Here is a 21,139-nt window from a genome sequence, read left to right as displayed (position 1 = left end):
GTGGATTTAAGGGCGCGAGAGATTCAAATGTCATTGCCCTGGGTTTCTGAGCCAATGACCTCTTAGCTGAATGAATCCAAACAATCACACGATCAATAATATTTAAAGAACATTGTTCTTCTTAGAGACGACGTGACCTTCACACTGTTCACAGTGATCGTTACCGGAGTGCCACTCTTTTCTCACAGTTCAACCGTTCAGGGGCCTATTTTTAAAGCTACAGAATCCTGGGGTCAACAGCTGGACATTTGGAGGAAAGTAAGAATGCAGAACTCTGAACTTCAATCAACACTCTGCTCCGCCGATGACAAAACAGGCTGCTCTTGAGGTCTCGACGAGTTTAATTTGAAACCTTTCAGTTTGTCACGCATGATGGATATAAAGGTGCATTTGCACAGGGATTTAATTCAACAGCCACAGAATGTATTTTCGAGTCTCATTAAATGTACAATTCTGCAAAATAGAGGACAAGGTGAGGTGGTCTGGTAGAGGATAACGTTTGAAAGGCAGCAAAGAAAAGTACTGTGATTAATTCTGATTAAAAACAGTTCCATGTTGGTCTTGTTCGTAAGTTTATTAGCATACTAATAATTTGGATCTTCAAGAAAGAAACATTACAAATACAATTGCCAAAAATGTCTCTTCTAGGGTCACAGATCTAATTATTTCTAGGTTATTATGTCGCAAAGAGAGCAGAAAAAGTTCACATTTAAGAAGAGCGCTTGTCTTGTATTAAAAATTAAGATTTCGAGACCTTTTAACGGCTGAATATTCCCACTGCTGTTTCACAAAATCTGCCTAAATACAGTAGTTTGAAATGCAATTAAACCCCCGAACATGTCTGTGTGAATATTAATGTCACAGAGCGGCACGACCGCAGCCGAAAAACACATTTTCTTGCAGATGAAAGAACCCCCGAGTCGTGGCACTGTGCACCCCACTGACACACAATCAGACTCCATCTGGAGATCCACTTTGTTCTTTCATTTCAGCCACAGTGAGTGTGGAACTCTTTTTTTTCCCCTCAGGGGTAAGAAAATAATCAAGGAAAAGCACTTTTGTGTCCTTGTGCAAATATACAGCGTGAATACATCTGAGTTAAGAGACAACCAAAGGGAAACAAAAGTGGACGTTTCACCTTTTTCCCTTTTACTACATCCTTGAGTGGATGTTCATCAGGGTTTTTTTTTTTTTTTTAACGACCTCATTGTTTGAACGCGTGGAGGTCAAAGGTGAATTCACTACAGGTCAGCGTGAACGCGAGTCTACGCGAGTCTCAGTGCTCTCCCAAGAGGTCGAGATTAAAGACGAGAGGTGACAACAGGCGCGAGGCAGCGGCCAAAGCATTCATGTTTCCACTCCAGGAAGAAGGAACGACGCCTCTGAGACCTGGAGTTTATTTTACTGTGGATCACGTGGTCGTTTGTTATTGTTCATTATGCTCGCCTGTGTCTGAGACAATAGAAATGAGTGCCTCAAGATCCTCTAGGGCTAAATTACTATAAATAAAACATAAAATGTCAGAAAATGTTAAAAAATATTGATCAGTGTCTGTCAAACCTGGAAATGACGATGTTCTCGAATGTCTTGTTTTGTCCACAAACCAAAATGATTGAGTTTTAATGATTTCTTGGTTATGTGGAGCAAAGAAACCGAGAAAATATTCACATTTAAGAAGCTAAAACAATCTGAAATCCTGTTTTAATCATGAAAAAAGCTTCAAACCGATTAATCGATGATCAAAATAGTTGACGATTGTCCGCAATTAATTTAGTAATTGATTAATAATCGATTCGTCGATGAATTGTTTCAGCTCTAGCTACAACTAACTATTATTTTCAAAATCAATTAACCTGTCAATTGTTTTCTCAATACATTGGTAATGTGGAGCAAAGAAACATAGAAAATATTCACATTCAAGAAGCTAAAACAACGAGAAATCTTGTTTTATTCATGAAAAAAGCTTCAAACCAATTAATCAATTATCAAAATAGTTTATTAATTTAGTAATCAATTAATAATCGATTAATTATTTCAGCTCTAGCTACAACTAACTATTATTTTCAAAATCAATGAACCTGCGGATTGTTTTCTCATTTCATTGGTTGCCGTTTGGTGCATAAAACATCAGAAAATGTTGAAATATGTTGATCAGTGTTTCCAAAAACCTCAAAAATGATGATGTTCTCAAATCTCAGATGTCTTGTTTTTGTCCACAAACCAAAATAAATGATTCAGTTTTAATGATTTCTTTGTTTTAGCGAGAGAAAAAAAACCCCCAGAAAATATTCACATTTTGAAAAGCTGGTTTTAATTGTCGACTTTCATCATTCCATCCCCGCTCTAGTTTTAAATTGAAACATAAATGGAAGGATCCTCAACCCCCTGTTACACAACACTGTAGTGATTAAACACTGAACCTTCACAGCGTAAAACTGCACTCTTAAAACTTAACAAAGGGCGACTTTATTGAGACACTGAAGTGAACGCTGTCTCATAAATATATGCTAAGCATTTCCTCCCATCATGACAAGACCTATAGAAAGCCAGGATATAAGAAACCCCCACTCTAACAAATAGAGAAAGGATTAGAAGACAGTGAACTCATTGATATGTGTGTGTGTGTGTGTGTGTGTGCACAGGCTTTATTGTGTGATTTATATTAGGTTTGAATGGATTTATTTGAAGAACCCTGTGCTGCCTTGGCATCCAGCCCCAGAGGTGAAACGTGACACTGGAGAATCTGGTGTAGCACTTAGCCGTTTGAGCCGACCGTGGACCAAAAGTAGGCCAAGCTACAAATAAGTCAGACTGAAATTCAGTCGAGTGTTAGTCAGTGAAAGAAACACACCTGCTGTGAGCATGCGTTTGTCTGAGGGACAGCAGGAGAGGCTCTAATGTCACAGTGCTAAAGCTCACGAGAACCAAACAACCAAACAAGTCCAATACGTGTCCTTTAGAGGCGACGAGCACGAAGGTCAAAAAACATTTCCACATTTACTGCTAACGCTCGGACCATAACCCCGTTATCCGGTACGTGCTTCCTTTCCTGGCAGAGCGCATTCAAACAGAAAAGAAGGAAACAGGACGAGGACAAACCAGGAACGATTCAAGGGATTAATTTTTCCGTGGAGGATGGACATGATGGAACAGAACACTGATATTATTTGTCCCAGTGACATGGTTTCCAAGGTGAGAGAGTCATTAAGATCTCCACTTTAATGGTCGAAGAAAAACACATTCACTTTATCAGTCACGGGAGACTGAAAATAAACAAAACACTCCCAGGGCCTACAAAAAACCATGGAGAACCAATACAAATCCTTCAAAAGCTGGCACATTCTGACGCACAGCTGAGCAACAAACTCATTACCGTGGTGATGCAGCACATACTGTACCTCATTTAGACAAGAATCTGCAGGTAAACAAAGGCTTTTTAAATAACGGTACAACCCACTGAAAGGGGGCAACTCTCTCTTGACCATTTGGCAGTAAAGGAGTTTGTCTTAGGCCCTGTCCCAATCCCTCCCCTAACCCTACATTTTTGCCCTAACCCTACATTGTTGCCCTTACCCTACATTTTGCATGTTCACGTGTAGGGAGGAGCAAGGGGAAATGTGATAATCAACCCTCAAAACGTAGGGAGCTCTGGTGCAGGCTTAAAAATAAGTGGAAGAGGAAATTACCCATGATGCTTTGCGGATTCAGCGATCCGGCTGATATTTTTCAACAAAGATGGCGGCCACATCTACCGAGGAACATTTTCGTTGTACTATATTTTTCGCAAATAAGCACGTTACAATGTCGAATTGCGTTGGAATATGTTGGTTTGACACACATCCAAAAGACCGTTTTATGCTTTGAACACTAATGTCAGAAAATACACTTGAACACGAATACTCTGGACTTGTCAGATTTCAATCACATTCGTGATAAAGCGTTTACAAGGACGGAGAAAAACCAGCGTTGACGGAAAAAAACAAACAGCTGATCCGCCGGCATTTTTTCCTGAATGAAAATAGTAGCACGCTCCACCGATAGAATTGTCAACATGTGACGTAGGTTAGCACGTTCATTACGTTCACTACGCTAATTTGCATGTATTGGTGTCTCAATACCACTTCCCTCAACGAGGGGAATTTATGGTTGAGGGCACTCAAAACCAAGGGGAAATTTAAGAGAGAGGTATTGGGACGGAGCCTAAATGTATATATATATAAGGGGTTAGCTTGATGCAAGAAAAACAGACGACAAAGTTGCACGACTTACCTGTATTTGAGATCATGGACGAAGCTGCTGCCGAGCTTCTCCTCGATGGTCCTCTTGGTTTCGTCGAGCAGAGATTTGGCAGCAGAGTCGCCGACGGCCAGAGTGACGATGCGACCCGGCGGCAGCGACCGCAGCAGCTGAGTCAGCTGGCGGCTGTCATTGCGGGAGTCGTGCGTGTCGTAGCGTTCGGAAAACAGCACGGCCGCCGTGTCCTGGTCCACCACGCGCAGGTTGATGCCTCGGCTGAAGTTCCGCTGGAAGGAGTAACCTCCCGAGGCCAGCCCAGTGGCGGGGATGCTTTTCGTCAGCAGAGACCACGAGACTCTCTGGGTGCCATGTAGCTCCAGAGTACCACCGCCCTGAACGCCGATGAACTTACGGCCCAGACCGGGGACCTCCGGGACTTCTTTGTCGTCAGAGCGGCCCAAAAGGGCTATCGTGGCATGGGAACGGTAGCGACATTTGGGAGCACCGATGTGAAGGGCTCCACCGTCTTCTATGAGGATGTGGCGGGTTCTCAATGTTATGTTTTTGGTACCGTCAGCATTGTCTGCAAAAACGACTTGACCTGTGAAAAGACAAACATGAGTGTTAAAGGTGCCAAAAAGTGGCCAAAATGGTTACTACACTTTAAAACAGAGGTCTTTAAGGTTTCGTTTTCTCCGCCATTGTAGATCAGACATAACTGGCAATCTGCAAAAGATTTTTTTAAATGCAAATAATTTTTCTGTACTGTTGTTGTTGGTGAGATCAGTTTGTTATATGAACATTATTCTCTGTGACATATTAGGAGGATTTTATGTCCAGTTGCTTTAGATTTATTACATAATGCACCTTTAAACCATATTTTGGAAAATTATATGTAGGGTTAAATAGAATTTTTGTCTATTTATTAAGTGTAAATCAAACACCTAAAGGTCCAGCTAGACACATTCAGGAAGATTTAATGGCAGAAATGTAATACAATACCCATAAACATTCAAACTGCTTGGCCGTTCAAATAAGCACCATCTTTCTACGGCAGCCTGAATGGACAAACCGGCCAAAATCCTTTTTTTGTCCTTTTGTCGAAATCTCCAGTCCATACTGGACCTTTAATGCATGTCTTGGAAGTGTTGTGAGTTTTCCAATTCAAAAAGAACATCAGACATTACAGATATGACTGTAAATTTGTCGCTACATGATGCACAAATTTGATAAACACGATAGTTGATTGTAGTTGATAGATGATTTTACTGTACTCACCTCCTGACTGAATGGTTAGTGAAAAGAAGGTCGCAGAAGACTCCAATCTGAACAAATGTCCACTCCTGACAACAACAGCCTTTTCTGGTTGATGACCTGGGTTCCAGCTGCTGAGGGACAGACTGTGGTCCGGACAGTTTTCTGTGAATCAGTAATTCATTAGAGATTCTCAAAACTCACGTTGACATTTCATTGCGAAAGGTATGAACATTTGAATCGAGACTAACCATCGATCACATCTCCGCTTGTGAGGCTGAGGACGAGGATGAGCGTGAGCAGGAACGCAGCCATGGACACTCCAAAGCAGATCAGAGTGTTCTTCCTCTGCCGGAGGCTCCGAGCACGCTCCCTTCGCTGGTTCTCCTCTGACACGTTGAACGTGGGTTGTCGCTCCGGCGGCGGGCAACGAGGTTTTAGCGGTGGAGGCGGTGGAGCTTTGGCGGGCGGCGGCGAGCGGACAGGAGCCACGCGCCCGGGGACATAGCCTGGGGATCTCTGGTGGTGTCCGTGGGGCGGAGCCACAAAGACAGGGAAGTGACTAGGGCCATCGCTCGTCGGCATGGTATACGTGTCTGCTACCTGAGGGGAGGGAAAACGTCAAGTGGGCAAAGATTGATTAATTGGTTTCTGTTTTTTTACTCCATATAACAAAGAAACCATTAAAACTTAATACTTTTGGTTTGTGGTCAAAACAAGACATAATTTTGAGGTTTTTCTGACTAACTACTAAATTAACCAAGAAAACAGTCGACAGATGAACAATTCCTGAAAGTAATCATTAGTTGCAGCCTTCGTAGATGGACAGGTCCATTTATTGGTCCATTGGTCATTCATTGTGCGCCATACAGCAAGCTTTCAGAGGAGCAAACAAACATTTAACAAAAACAACAACAATAGCACCACATTCATCACCAACCGCAAACATTCATTTCAAAAATGGACCAATTTAACATATTGTAGGGTGCATCCTAACAGTTTGTGAAAGACTGGTTTGCACAAATGATCTGCGAGCCCCACTGGCTTGGAGATATGATTCCCCAAAGTAATAACTAGGATGCACTTAACAGGGAGGTGTGTTTCCATTTCACAAATTGCCTGTCCCTTCCTCGCCACGAGGGACTCGCAGATAACCATCAACCAAACCATGTTGAGGAGGGGTTTACTGGCGGACTAATTGACTGCTCGGAGACAGAATACCAGTGTAAAACCACTGCAACAGGGACCGTCACTCCCAAAATGAACTCATCAGACAAATTCTAAGCTGCTCTAGACTCTAAAAACTAGCATACATTATCCATGGTAGAACACTGACTGATGGAAGCCTACAGATTATGCCTGAATGAGTTGGTTTAGATATCCAATAGCAGGGTCTCTGCAGGTTTCAACAAGTCAAATTTAAGCCTTTTTAAGACTTTTTTAAGACCATAATGAATACAATTTAAGACCCATTCGGCAAAAAAGTACAAAACACATGAAGGAAATTTAGAGCCACAAATCGTTGAACTTGCACTTACCCATCTTATGCAAGCAATTCGGCTTAGCTGTGGGCTTTCGTTAAGTTTTCTCCGCTGCTATGCTAAGCTGTAACACACCGCGGCGCGCGCACAGCACACTAGCTAGCGGTGCTCGATAAATTCTCCCCGGGCAGCACACGTGGCCTACTTTAGTTCCGTGTTGTAGTTATTGTTGTTATCCCATCCTCAAAAATCTAAACATTTCAAAGCGAGACTGAAGTTTATGCACATTTTAAATAAAAGTAACGTTAATATATTTTTAAGACCTTACAAAATTGTATTTAAGACCTTTTTTGAGATTTTAGAAGAGAGATTTTAAGACATTTTAAGGCCTTAAATTCAAATGGTTGGATCAAAGTAAACTTCCGGCGCTGTGTCGAGCGGCAGCCAGCAACAGTTGCTCTCTCTTTTTTCCGCACTTTTTAGCTATTTTTTCTTATTTTATTTTCTTTTATTGGTGTTTTTTCCCAGTAAGTTGTTGTGCTAACCCTAGCCAACCATGTTTGTGAACTTTTTTCCATGTTTTTTGTCCGTGTGTCTCATTCTTGGGACAATTTTTCCCGACCGCATCTCCGTCTTGTCGCAGCAATGCGGCGAGTCTATTGTTTACACCCGAGACCAGCTGTTGTCGCTAACACCATCGGCGCTAATGCGAGAGAGGCCTGAAATCCCCAAAGAACTGAGGAGAAAGTACAGGGGATGTAAGGCTGGACGTAAACAACGGGAAAAGAAGAGGAGATACAAACCTTCTCTCCCTTCCATCACCATGGGGAACGTGAGGTCGCTGGCTAATAAGATGGACGAGCTGGCGGGCCTGGTGAGGACTCAGCGGGTGTATCGTGAGAGCAGTGTGCTGTGTTTCACGGAGACATGGCTCCACGAGGACATCCCGGACTCGAATGCAACTGTGGACGGCTTTCAGACTGTTCGGGCGGACAGGAGTCACCGGGAGAGTGGCAAGAGTAAAGGTGGGGGACTTGCTATTCTTATTAACAACAAGTGGTGTCATCCTGGTCACGTTACTGTGAAGGAGCGTGTGTGCAGCCCGGACATTGAACTGCTTGCCGTGGGTCTGCGGCCATACTATCTGCCGAGGGAGTTCTCACACGTTATCGTCCTCGTTGTTTACATTCCTCCGACCGCAAACGCGGCGCGCGCGAGTGACGTCATACACACCGTCGTCGCGGATCTTCAGACACGGCACCCAGACGCATTCATTGCAATATCTGGGGACTTTAACCACATCACTCTAGCTGCCACACTGCCCACTTTCAAGCAGTTTGTGGACTGTCCCACCAGGGAAAACAAGACACTGGACTTGCTGTATGCCAATGTTAAGGAGGCTTACAGCTCCACTGCCCTTCCTCCTCTTGGAAGATCGGACCACAACCTCATCCACCTGCAGCCCCTGTATAAGCCCCAAGTCCAGCGGCTTCCTGTGACCACCAGGACTGTGAGGAGATGGTCACAGGAGACTGATGAAGCTTTACAGGGCTGCTTCGAACTAACAGACTGGGAGCTGCTCTGTGATTCACATGGAGAGGACCTTGATGATCTCACGGACTGCATAACGGGGTACATCAATTTCTGTGTGGACAGCGTTGTTCCTAAAGTGACTGTACGCTGTTTCCCCAACAACAAGCCGTGGGTCACCAGAGACATCAAGGTCCTGCTGAATGAGAAGAAGAGGGCCTTCAGAGATGGGGACAGAGAGCAGATGAGGCAGGTCCAGAGGGAGCTTAAGGAGAGGATTCAACAGGGCAAAGACAACTACAGGAGGAAGCTGGAGCACAAACTCCAGCAGAACAATGTTAAGGACGTGTGGAGCGGTATGAGGAGCATCACTGGCTACAAACCATCTGGTAGCCAGACAATAGGAGGTGGTACTGAACGAGCCAACGAGCTGAATCTGTTCTTCAACAGATTTGATGAAAGGGCTCCGGACTACCCCTCCCCCAGCTCCTCCACAACCATTCACCTCCAAACCTCCAGCCCTGCTGACACCCCTCCCCCTCAACTCCTTCCTGACTTTACCCTACCTGTCCCACCTACCCCCCCGCCATCACCTTCCCCCCCCACCCCCCCGCCATCACCTTTCCCACCCCCCCCCATCAACACACACAGCAGACAGACCTTCACTGCAGAGCAGGTGAGGAAGGAGCTCTGCAGACTCCGCCCGGGCAAGGCAGCTGGTCCCGACGGTGTCAGCCCGAGGGTCCTCAAAACATGTGCGACCCAGCTGAGCGGAGTCCTGCAGTACATCTTCAACCTCAGCATGAGTCTGGAGAGGGTCCCGGTGCTGTGGAAGACATCCTGCCTGGTACCAGTACCGAAGAAGGTGCGTCCCAGCACCTCCAAAGACTACAGACCGGTGGCGCTGACGTCACACTTGATGAAGTCCCTGGAGAGGCTGGTCCTGTCACTTCTTCGGCCCCTGGTCAGCTCATCACTAGACCCTCTACAGTTTGCCTACCAGCCGAGACTGGGTGTGGAGGACGCCATCATCTTCCTGCTCCACCGTGCCTGCGCCCACCTGGACAGACCGGGATGCACTGTGAGAATCATGTTCATGGACTTCTCCAGTGCGTTCAATACCATCCGGCCTGCTCTGCTGGGGAGTAAGCTGACGGCGATGCAGGTGGACCCTCCCCTGGTTTCCTGGATTACGGACTATTTGACGGGTCGACCACAGTATGTCAGACTGCAGGATGGTGTGTCTGACACTGTGGTCAGCAGCACTGGGGCTCCACAGGGAACTGTTCTTTCCCCCTTTCTGTTCACCCTGTACACCTCAGACTTTCAGTTCCTCTCTGAGTCCTGCCACCTGCAGAAGTTTGCTGATGACTCTGCAATTGTTGGCTGTGTCAGTGAGGGGAAGGAGGAGGAGTACAGGGGCGTCGTGGACTCCTTCGTCGACTGGTGTGGAGCTAATCATCTGATTCTCAACTCCACCAAGACTAAGGAGCTAGTGGTAGATTTCCGCAGGAGGAAATCTACCCCCACACCCATCTCCATCAACGGTGTGACTGTTGATGTTGTCCAGGATTACAAGTACCTTGGAGTATACCTGGACAATAAACTGGACTGGGCCAAGAACACTGAGGCTGTGTACAAGAAGGGCCAGAGTCGTCTCTATTTCCTGAGGAGGCTCCGGTCATTCAACGTATGTAACACCATGCTGAGGATGTTCTACCAGTCGATGGTAGCCAGTGCCATCTTCTTTGCTGTTGTGTGCTGGGGCAGCAGGCTGAGGGCAGCAGACGCCAACAAGATCAGCAGGATCATCAGGAAGGCTGGCTCCGTCCTGGGGGTCCAGCTGGATTCTTTGGTGGTGGTGTCTGAGAGGAGGATGCTGTGTAAACTGCACAGTATCCTGGACAACAACTCTCACCCTCTCCACCAGCTGCTGACTTCGAGCAGAAGCACCTTCAGCAACAGACTCATTCTCCCCCGGTGTAACACAGAACGCCAGAGGAAGTCTTTTCTTCCTGTGGCCATCAGGCTGTTTAATTTAGCTACTTCTGGCCGCATTAGGAACAGTGGAGACACTGTGTCCTGATCAAAATGTCACTTTACCATATCACTTCATCACTTTACTTTGTTTGCACTATGCTGATATCATTAGTCACCTTATCACTGTTTATCACTTTCAACATGTGCTCACCATATTTAGTTGTACTTATTTTATTTCCGTGCGTACTGCTGTATATTATATATACCTACGTTGACTGTGATTCTTTTTTGGATTCTTTTTTGTGGCATTGTTGCATTTAAGTTACTGTTGTAAGTTACTGTTTTTCCTTCTGTTTGGCACTTTGTTGCATTGTCTTATTTGTTTATTTTACTTTTATTTTTATTTTATTTTTTTGTTTTATTTTTATTTTTATTTTATTTTATTTTTATTATTATTTTTATTTTATTTTATTTTATTTAATGTTTCTTTTAACTCTTGTACATCTACACTTTTACCTCCCAATTGTTGCACAATAATTTCCCTCGGGATAAATAAAGCATCTTGAATCTTGAATCTTGAATTGAATTAAGACTTTTTAAGACCCTGCGGATACCCTGAATAGAAATTTTCCTGACAAATATTGCAATACACTGATTCAAGTTAAGATTTAGCTGGGACTCACCATTACACACCGGACCATTAAATGAGGACACACACTGTCAAAAGGCACATAACTTTCTGATTTAACACTTCCTCCCGCCGTCCAAGACTAAATTGACAAAAACACTTTTGACTCAAGACACTTATCTGTCGAAAGTATCCACGACCGCGGTTGTTAAAGTGATGTAACGACGGAGTAAATGACAGAGATCTTACACAACGGGTCAAAGAGGAGGAAGAGGAAACTCAACTGACAGTAAAAGCAGCAGGAGGTGAAGAGAGGAGAGGTGCTGACGCCGGGGGAAACAGGCAATAAGCCACCGAGCATCTCACTCCTGGAGCTGCAGGTAAAGATCCTGCGAGAGGCTCTTAAACGGACTATAAATCTACTCCTGTAAAACCGCCTGTCTCCTGGCTGCTTTGGCTCTGCTCTTGTCCACCGTTAAGAAGGAGGTTGTGAATAACGGATCATAACGTTCCCCCCAGACTGTGTTAGCAGTTAGCACAGCTAAAACAGATGGCACCAATTACAGTAGGGAAAGGAGATGTGCTCCGGCGAGAGCCTGTGCGGCCTTTATTTCACACAAACCCCCAAATGTTAGAATGAACTGAACCCACGTAAAAGTCATGCACAGAATAAGGTCGGGCAGACACACACACACCTGCAAACACAAACACACAGGAGAAGAGGAAATGACAAAGCAGAAAAAAAAAGTGGCTTCAATGGCACTTTTCCTTCACGCTAACCCCCTGAAAACAACACCACATAAACGGGTCTTCACAAATGAAACGTCAGCAGGTTTAAATGTGCAGACATCGGAGCCAAGCCACATGACTCAAAGAATGACAACTCTAACAATGTCTTTTTTAAGTTTAACATCTGTCCAAGACGGGGGCTCTGTGGTATTCTGTTCCAGGGTTCTTTTCATTTAAATCATCCAGCCAATGTTTTCCAATGCCATGATATTAAAGGTATTTCAGAGTCGTTTGCAAAAGAAAGTGCTTTGAGGTTTTTCTCTGGCTTTGTAACTCATCCAATAGTACCTCAAACTCGGTATCATATACCTCGGACATAAAGAAACTCATATCGGTCGACCTCTGATTAGTACTTTTACCTTCTACTGCTCTCATACAGAGTAAGGCTGAATAATTAAAGGCGCATTATGTAATAAATCTAAATCAACTGGCCATAAAATCCTCCTAATATGTCACAGAGACTCAGGAATAATGTTCATATAACAAACTGAACTCACCAACAACAACAGTACAGACAAAATATTTGCATTAAAAAAAATATTTTGCAGACTGCAAATCATGTTTATGTTTTAAAATCATGTTTTGGCGTCATGTGGCGCCACCTACCGCCGTCTACCAATCATTGCAGTCAGTAGAGTCTCAGCTGCCGAGCAACCACGGGTTGCCAGTTACGTCAGAAAGCCAAACCTAAAAGACCTCGGTATTTTGAATTTGAATGTGGTAACCGTTTTTGGCCACATTCTTACATATGGCGCCTTTAATCGTTTCAGAACAAAATTGGATTTCAAACATTTGCTCATTTAGTTCTTGTATTTTTTTATTATTCCATCTTCCATAAAAAGTTGGACTTTTTACACTTGACCAGCCCCTCCTGACCAGACGCAATGCTCAGGTTATTTGAGATCGAAACCCCTGTTTTAACACAATTAAAACAAATACTACAATGATTAACCATAGCCTATACTGCTAATAAGGTCACAGTGTTGAGGCAGAATATGTCGACGCTCATCCTTAGCCTCTTGTTTCTCCTCCACTTAAGTATTGTCTCATGGGAGACTGACAATGTATTTCTGTCTTTCTCACACACAGCTCCATTGTCTTGAAAAGCCCATTAGTCATCGCATCAGGCCAGACTAAAAGGGCTCACTTTTCTAGGGCAACGACACAGGCCGGGCCAAAGAGCAGCAGATTCACCCACTTCAAACTGAATTACTGCATCTCATTACAGTCTCCGAGGACCAAGTCCTCAGCGGAGGACGGACAATTACGCCGTCAGTTGGATGGTCGTACTCTCACTCCCTTTGTCAGTGGCATGTGACGGGTGGGATGTTCCCCTCAGACATCAGTCTGTACTAGGCTATGTTTTCAGTCACATTCCTGGCCATAAAAAAAGGACCAAGCTGCCCCAGCGACCCGGCTACTAAATAACCTGCCAGAGCTTTAGACCATGGGTCTCAAACTGACGGCCCATGGGTCTCAAATTGGCGGCCAATGGGTCTCAAACTGGCGGCCCATGGAACTCAAACTGGCAGTCCAGGGGTCTCAAACTGGCGGCCCATGGATTTCAAACTGGCGGCCCAGGGGTCTCAAACTGGTGGCCCAGGGGCCACATTCAGCCCCCCAATCAATTACATGCGGCCCCCTACTTTATATCATGCTATAATGAAAACATGGCCCACGACCACACTGTCTTTTAAACTAAGTGTGTAGCTGAGGCCCAGCTGCCAGTGAGGTGATAGAATATAATATATGTTTGCTAGCAATGTTTTTATACCAGTAATAATAAGACATTTGGTCATAATTATCCCATTATTTTTAAATGTATCATATACAACATTCTATTACATATACAAATACACTTGTTAGGGCCCGAGCCACGAATGGCAGCGGCCGAAACGGCTCCTGGGACGAATTTTAATTATAGTTGTCCACACTATTATTTATGTAATTTAAAATAAATGTCTGTTGTTTTTTCCACCCACTTTCTGTTCTCTAGGCCGGCCCCCTCTTGACCACGATAGATGCTCATTGGCCCCCAGGTTTGAGTTTGAGACCCCTGCTTTAGAGCCAGGTTAGACTCTGTGATAGATATGTTCACAGAGATCCCATTCCACACAGGTGGGTTAGGGTCCACAGGCGTGGACCCTGCACAGACAAAAGCCAACATCACAGTTCGGGCCAATTCCAATTCCTATCTTAACCCTCAAGCTTAACCCTTAATCTTAACTGGCCGTCAAAACCAAGTGTTGAGGGTTATTTTGTCACTTAGAAATGGGACACCACTTAAATGCAGATACGTCTTCAGACTGTAGGGGGCAGAATAACGCGAAAGAATAAAGAAGAAGAACAACACATCAACACGTTTGTCCAGTCAAGTTATTGGGTTGTCAGTTAGTTATAAGATGATACTCATACAAATATTCAGCTGACAGTTACCACACACCACGGCTTATTGAAAAGTAAACCACACCGGCCGACTATTGACAAAAGATCGTAAAATAAAAATAAATGTTACGCAACAATGACGTCAGTAATCCATAATATGGGCCTAAACTAAGATAATACAATGGTTTTCATCATTTTTATATCTCTATTAACAAAGAAAATACTTCATTTGTAGCGTACTTGTTTCGCTGCTTTTGGCGCCATCTTTGTTATGTGAAAACACGCAATGCATTCTGGGTAGCCCTTGCTCCCAAGGGTGGTCTCAGAAAATCTCAATATTGAGGGCGATACAGCCCTTAAACTTGGCCTCAACTTAATTTTTCTGAGAATCGGGACAGCACTTGGACTAGAGGGAGAGCATTTCTGAGATTAAGGGTTAAGCAAGGAATTGGAATTCACCCTTTCTCTCATCTCCACATGCTTCTTCATCACAGTTCAAAGCTCACATTCAAAGTTCTCCATCGCAGCTCGGCGTTCTCCTTCCATTCTCATCCTCATTCCTTATTCGCTCTGGATTCTCCCTCTCCCATAAACATCTCCTCAGTCCCTCTGTAACCCAACCTCAGCTCCCCGAGTCCATCCACACTTGCACAGGACCTCAGCACGTCTTCACGTCCCATTTCATGCGAGACCTGTCACTCACGCCGATAACACACCGAAGCATAAACCGCGTTGACGGACACATCTTGAACAGATATTAGTGGATTTACACACAGCTTGTGGAAGTCAACTCCGATCTAATCGCTGCGATTAGCGCTGATGATTCCAGGATGCGCCGCGTCGTTAATACACACTAATGTCGCACTTCAGGACCAGATCTCCCTGAAGACGTTAGTTCCAGGTCTGGACGGGATCAAAGAGTCGTGGACTTGCTCACCTTCGCTGTCGGGAAATTGCACCGATCACAAGACTACACAGCTCCTCATGGGACTTACTCACTCCATCCATCCCGGGCCCGCTCACATTTTCCTGATTTCAGAGCTACTGAATATCAAACAGATGTTGGGGGGGAAACACTGGAGTAAAAGTGGGACAGAGCATCGAAACATTCCTCCGCTCTACAATCATTCTTTACTTTGGAGAGCTACAGCTGAATAGACGTGAAGCGTGCCTTTCATACGATAAAATTACGAGCCACTACTACTACAACTACTACAACTACTACTATCATCATCATCATCTTCAGTGAGCGACTGATTTGGCCACAGAGACTCTCCTCCACAACTAGAGCTGAAACGATTAATCGATTAATCGATTATTAATCGATTACTAAATTAATCTGGAACTATTTTGATAATCGATCGATCGGTTTGAAGCTTTTTTCATGATTAAAACAAGATTTCTGACTGTTTTAGCTTCTTAAATGTGAATATTTTCTTAGTTTCTTTGCTCCACATAACAAAGAAATCATTAAAACTGAATCATTTTGGTATTTGGATAAAACAAGACGTTCAAGAACATCGTCATTTCCAGGTTTGACGAACACTGATCAACGTTTTTTAACATTTTAGGACATTTTATGGACCAACCGATTCATCGATTCATCGAGAAAATAATCGACAGATTAATCGATTACGAAAATAATCGTTAGTTGCAGCTCTATCCACAACACCTAACCTCACGAAATGTAAACATGTTCAACTTCACAATACACCAAAAAATAAACAGTAACTTGGACCTCTGATGGTATCAAACGAAAGGTCTTCCATGTGTGTCCCGCAACCTTAGCGCTCCACTCACGAACTCACCAGATTTAGTAGCGCAAAAATGGCGGACACCAGGGTTAGCGCCGAACATGGATGAAGGAGAGAGAGATTTAGACGTCGACGATCCTCCAGCAGCTTTCACATCCGATACGACGCAAAGACATTTTAGTTTCCCCCGTGCGTGTCACGGATTGAAACGGGAGAAAAGATGACGGATGCGAGTATTTGCACAACACTGTCAGACTTCAGTGATCCACACGTCAGGGAACACGAGTAACTTTAGAAGCCACTTTGCAAAATCATCGGCCTGAAAGGATTTGAGAAGGGGAAAAAACAAGTCTCTAAAGAAAGCGTTTACAACGTCAACGAGAGCTCGAGGGATCACATGATATCTTATTGATATTATAGACCTGGAGACATTTTTGACCCGTGGACAACCAAGGATTCAGAAGGATAGTAATACTGAAAGTGAAGTATAAATCACTATAGTGTTTCGTGTGCGTACTGTATCCATCATTCTATTCCAGTCATGGTCATTCCCCACAAGGACTTCAATCCCAGTCCTTGTATTTTCTTTTGAGTGATCAGATGTAGATGTGTGGACACCAGTGGCCTTCATTATATAACCTCAAGGTGACGTCCATGTTAACTGTCGTCTACGTAGACAACTGGACTGGAAAGTGAAAGTGCGTATTTTATCTCTGGAAATACAGCCCAGACAAAAATTGCACTAGGGCTGCAACTAACATGGATTATTTTCTCGCTTAATCAAGTGTTTGTTTGGTCCATATAATATCACAAAATGCTAAAAAATTGGATCGGTGGTAACCAAACCTGGAAATCAGTGTCTTGTTTTGACCACAAATGTCTATATTAATCCATTTCTATGAGCATTTACACTAGAAAATATTCACATTTAAAGGTGAAGTAAGTAGTTTATAGTGCCATCTAGAGGAGAGGCTGAAATTTACAACAAAGAACTGCTCCTCTGCTCACCCCCTCCCTTCCCTGAGCGCTACGGTATCCTCATCGGGTCAAATGTCGTCCTCGTCGTCTTTCTCCATGTCAGCAGATGAGGTTCGTGAGGCGAAGGAGAGGGCGAGCTACCGCAGCCGTAGCAGACAAAGCGGAGAGAGAGGAGGCGGGACTTCCTGCTACAAGTAAAGAGACGCTTATTTTGTACTCTCGCGTTTGTCCTTACAGGCTTCCGTAGAAACATGGCTTCTCGCTGCTAACAGTGGCAATGCAACCGCGGCCCGCGACCGTGTTATTTTGCATGACTTTTTGAAACACTACGAAAATGAAACAAAAACTATTATACAGCGACTAGACAATGCAGGAGCACATAATATGTATAAAAAAGTGGATTTTGGGTTATATAAACCCATAAATACTACACAGTGTCCCTTTAAGACAATTAATCTACCCATTCATTTATCTTCTACTGCTTAATCCTCCACAGGGGGCGCTGGTGCTAATCCCAGGTGAGATATGCAATAGTACCTCATCAGTCCATCACAAGGACACATACGGAGACAAACAACCATCACCTACAGTCAATTTAGTGTCCAATTTGCCTAATCCCCAAATTTCCCCAATATTTTTGGACTGAAAACCCACAAACCGATGAATCAAAATAGTTGACAGTTAACTTAGCAAGTGATTAATAATCGCTTAATCAAGTCATGGTTTAGTCCTAAATGACACAGTACAGTGAATCTCACTCACAACATATAGTTATAGACTTATTTCACACAGTAAATACCGGACCGTGGACTCGGTACCGCGGTATTTCGCCGTATCGTAAGATTGTGTTGGTGTTAAATCTCTACTAATGTACTTTAAGAGCGGTTTCACCTCAAAAGAGTTAAGTTAAGTTGAGTTTATATGACATTAACACAGCTGTAGCTGACGTGGTTGCTTCTGTGATGGTTTATTTCCTCCACTTTGACAGTTGAGGCACTGAAGTGAAGCTAAATACAACTTTTAAACAGGACTAGCTAGGAAGACATAGCAAAAAAGTAGCTAACCAGTACAGTAGTAGTAGCATCTTCACACACAGACAGTGTCTCTCTCAAACACACACATATATATATGTACACACACATATAAACACGTTTAAACACACGCGGTGGTCGTACCGTTGCTGTGTCTCTGCTGCTCCCCTCCGGCTCTGTCCATTCGCCGAGTCCTGAGAACGGTGCTAACCCGGCGTCGGTGCTGGTGAGACGGGTGAAACCGCTGTCAGCCTCTCGCTGCTGCTGCTGCTTCTTCTCTCTCCGGGTCTCTTTTTATACACACACACACACACACCTTTTCTTCACATGGTGTGGGTTTTATTTTTTCTCCTGACTGACTTGATGGGGCTGTCGTAGGTCCGTGTTTCGGTCCAGCCCCCGGTCCTCGGTCCAACCCTCGGTCCAGCCCCCGGTCCAGCCCTCGGTCCAGCCCCCGGTCCCACCGAGAGGGAAGCAGGCGAGGGTTGGCAGGGGAGGAGGCGTGCGATGCGTTCAATGACAGTCAGGGAAATGGCATGCCATGAGTTGTCTTCATCTTCTTCTTCGTTTGTAGTTAAATCGCGGTTAGAAACAACTCTCAGGCGCTTTACCGCCACCTTGTGGATTTGAGTATGGTCAAGTCATATTAAATTCATATTAAAATGTGTTGCTCGAGAATTTTTTTTTAGATTTTATCGTATGCTAAAAGAACGTGTTTCAATTAGGAATTTTAACTCTAAATTAGCTTTGAAACAATTAATCGATGACTCGATTATTAATCGATGACTAAATTAATCGTCAACTGTTTTGATAATCGATAAATCGATTTGAAGCTTTTTTTCATTATCAATACAAGATTTCTAGTTGTTTTAGCTTCTTAAATGTGAATATATTCTTCGTTTCTTTGCTCCACATAAACAAAGAAATCATTAAAACTGAATCATTTTGGTTTGTGGGCAAAAACAAGACATTCGAGAACATCGTCATTTCCAGGTTTGACAAACACTGATCAACGTTTTTTTTTTTTTAACATTTTATGACATTTTATAAACATAACGATCAATCGAGAAAATAATCGTCAGTAGCAGCTCTGCTTTAAATCTTACTCAGAGTAGGACAGTCAAAATTAATCACATTTCCGAGCAGACGTGAATGCGTCACCAGGAACACTGGAGCAACATGGGAATGAAGGGACGGGCTTAATTTTGAGCCACAACGCCATCTGCTGGTATAAAAGAAGAACAACAACCAATGGAATCAGCCACAAAATAAATACAAATTCAGTATTATGATTAAAAACACACTTAAATATTACATTCAAATAATTCTTCATCATCTCACCTGCAGACACACATTTATATCAGGATTACCCTCCAGACAATTCTTTAACCTCTGTAATCCTCAACATCATTTATCATCTGGAAGCAGCAGTGGTGACCTTTTTGACTTTGTCTGGTGTCGAGTGACAGATTTTGTTTTCCAGCTGAGTTTGCTTTAAAATACATCTTCTCTTTTCAGTCTGGAATAAGGCCTGAAATATTATCTGCCTCGGCCTCACAAAGAAAACACTGCAGAGTTGTGTTTTATTTCATGGCGTTGTTAGATTATTGTATATAAAATGTGTGTAATAAAAACATGACGTGTGTGATTTTCTCTGCTTTTCCATTATTTTACTCATTTATTTCAAATAAAGTTATTATTTACTGTAAATAAAGACACAGAGTACTAAGAAGATGTTTCTCAAATACCATTTTATTTTCTTCTATCTGTGTTAGAATTACTATAATAATAATAATCATCATCATAATAATAATAATAATAATAATGTTATCACATACAAGTTCCTTCCGTATTGAAATATACTATACAAAATGAATCTAGTCAAATCAGACACGGCATTAGTCGAGGTGACGAGTACAAAGTGAAGAAAATAAAAATAATAATAAGTGTGGCGAGAATGAACAAAAAGAAAGAAATAAGACAACACGTTCAGATAGCATTTATAAAGTGGAAGAAAAAACACAAATAAAAGAAGGCTTAACCATGTTTTAAGACTCATGAGTTATGGAAAAGTTTTACAAAAATAAAAGAAAGATAAATCCGATCTGGATCAAACGTGTGAAGGTTTACAGTAGCACCCATCGTCTTATTGGTTAATTGTCGTTTAACAACAGTACTTTTACCACGTTTGTGAACACAGGCTCAACAAAAGTGCAATACAGGTATTCAAAGATGTATCCGTCTGTATATAACGATCGACCGAGCGGTCAGCGGTTCAGTAGTGGTGGTGGTCGTGGTGTTTTCTTATACAGACGAAGCCTCACGTTTGCAGCAGCACTTTGACGTTTACAGGCACTGGCAGTGCGGAGGGGGCAGAGTCACGAGGCGTAAAAAGAGCACCGCGACGACGACGATGGCTGCAGAAATACTACGCAGATGAAGACGAGGATAAGGAAAGAAAAAACATTCCATTTAATCCCTGGAATAAAAACTCTGTTCACTGTTCAGTCCTGATTGGCAATAGTGGTTTAGACTTAATGAGAGGACAGGCTTAGATTAGGGACACGTGTAAAGTTTCCTCAGAATTCCGACTTTAATCGTTCTCATTTGTGGCCTTTAGAATAAGTCGTCGTATGTACTTTTTTTTTGCTTCACTAAGGCGACCGTTTCTACAGCAACTCAAATCCAGAGAGCAAAGAGTGGAGAGCGACGGCAAAGAATAAACAAACGAGGCCTTTCTGGTATGTGAAGGCCACCGTAGGAAAAGGAGGGGGGGCTAAATTACACTGTAATTACACTGAGTGTAATCTATCTATAGATATCTATATATCTATAAATGTATATATAGGAATAATGATATCTGTGATGCTATTTCATAGATTTTCAAAATAAAAGTGTTTGTTTTGATATGGAACAACAAATTGTCTACGATAAAAAAAAATGCAATTTACGACGCAAACATGAATCTCTTAAAGTTTTCACACTGAATAACAAAGAATACTGGCCGTGCAGATGTGTCTTTATAAGCAGCTCTGATAAAACCAGAGAGACAAAAACATGGTTCTGGACTCTTGGAGACTACTTTTACTTTGT

The 21,139-nt window shown here is 43.2% G+C and overlaps 1 protein-coding gene across 1 annotated transcript in view; it reads right to left on the bottom strand.

Annotated features, from left to right (window-relative positions):
• The window catches only part of cemip2 (cell migration inducing hyaluronidase 2), a 51,949-nt gene extending 33,628 nt beyond the window's left edge, over nt 1–18,321 (bottom strand). The window contains exons 1-4 of the mRNA XM_083903944.1: nt 18,191–18,321; nt 5,742–6,093; nt 5,515–5,655; nt 4,270–4,837 (exon numbers count right to left, since the gene is read on the bottom strand). Coding sequence (XP_083760070.1) covers nt 4,270–4,837; nt 5,515–5,655; nt 5,742–6,075 — 1,043 coding nt within the window. The 5' untranslated portion in view covers nt 6,076–6,093; nt 18,191–18,321. The remainder of the gene's footprint in view (nt 1–4,269; nt 4,838–5,514; nt 5,656–5,741; nt 6,094–18,190) is intronic.
• Between the last annotated feature and the right edge of the window lie 2,818 nt (nt 18,322–21,139).

Source organism: Microchirus variegatus (assembly GCF_963457635.1).
Source record: "Microchirus variegatus genome assembly, chromosome: 17".
Classification (NCBI taxonomy): Eukaryota; Metazoa; Chordata; class Actinopteri; order Pleuronectiformes; family Soleidae; genus Microchirus; species Microchirus variegatus.
The sequence above is the reverse complement of the archived record's forward strand: the minus strand, read 5'-3'. Positions and strand labels throughout refer to the sequence as shown.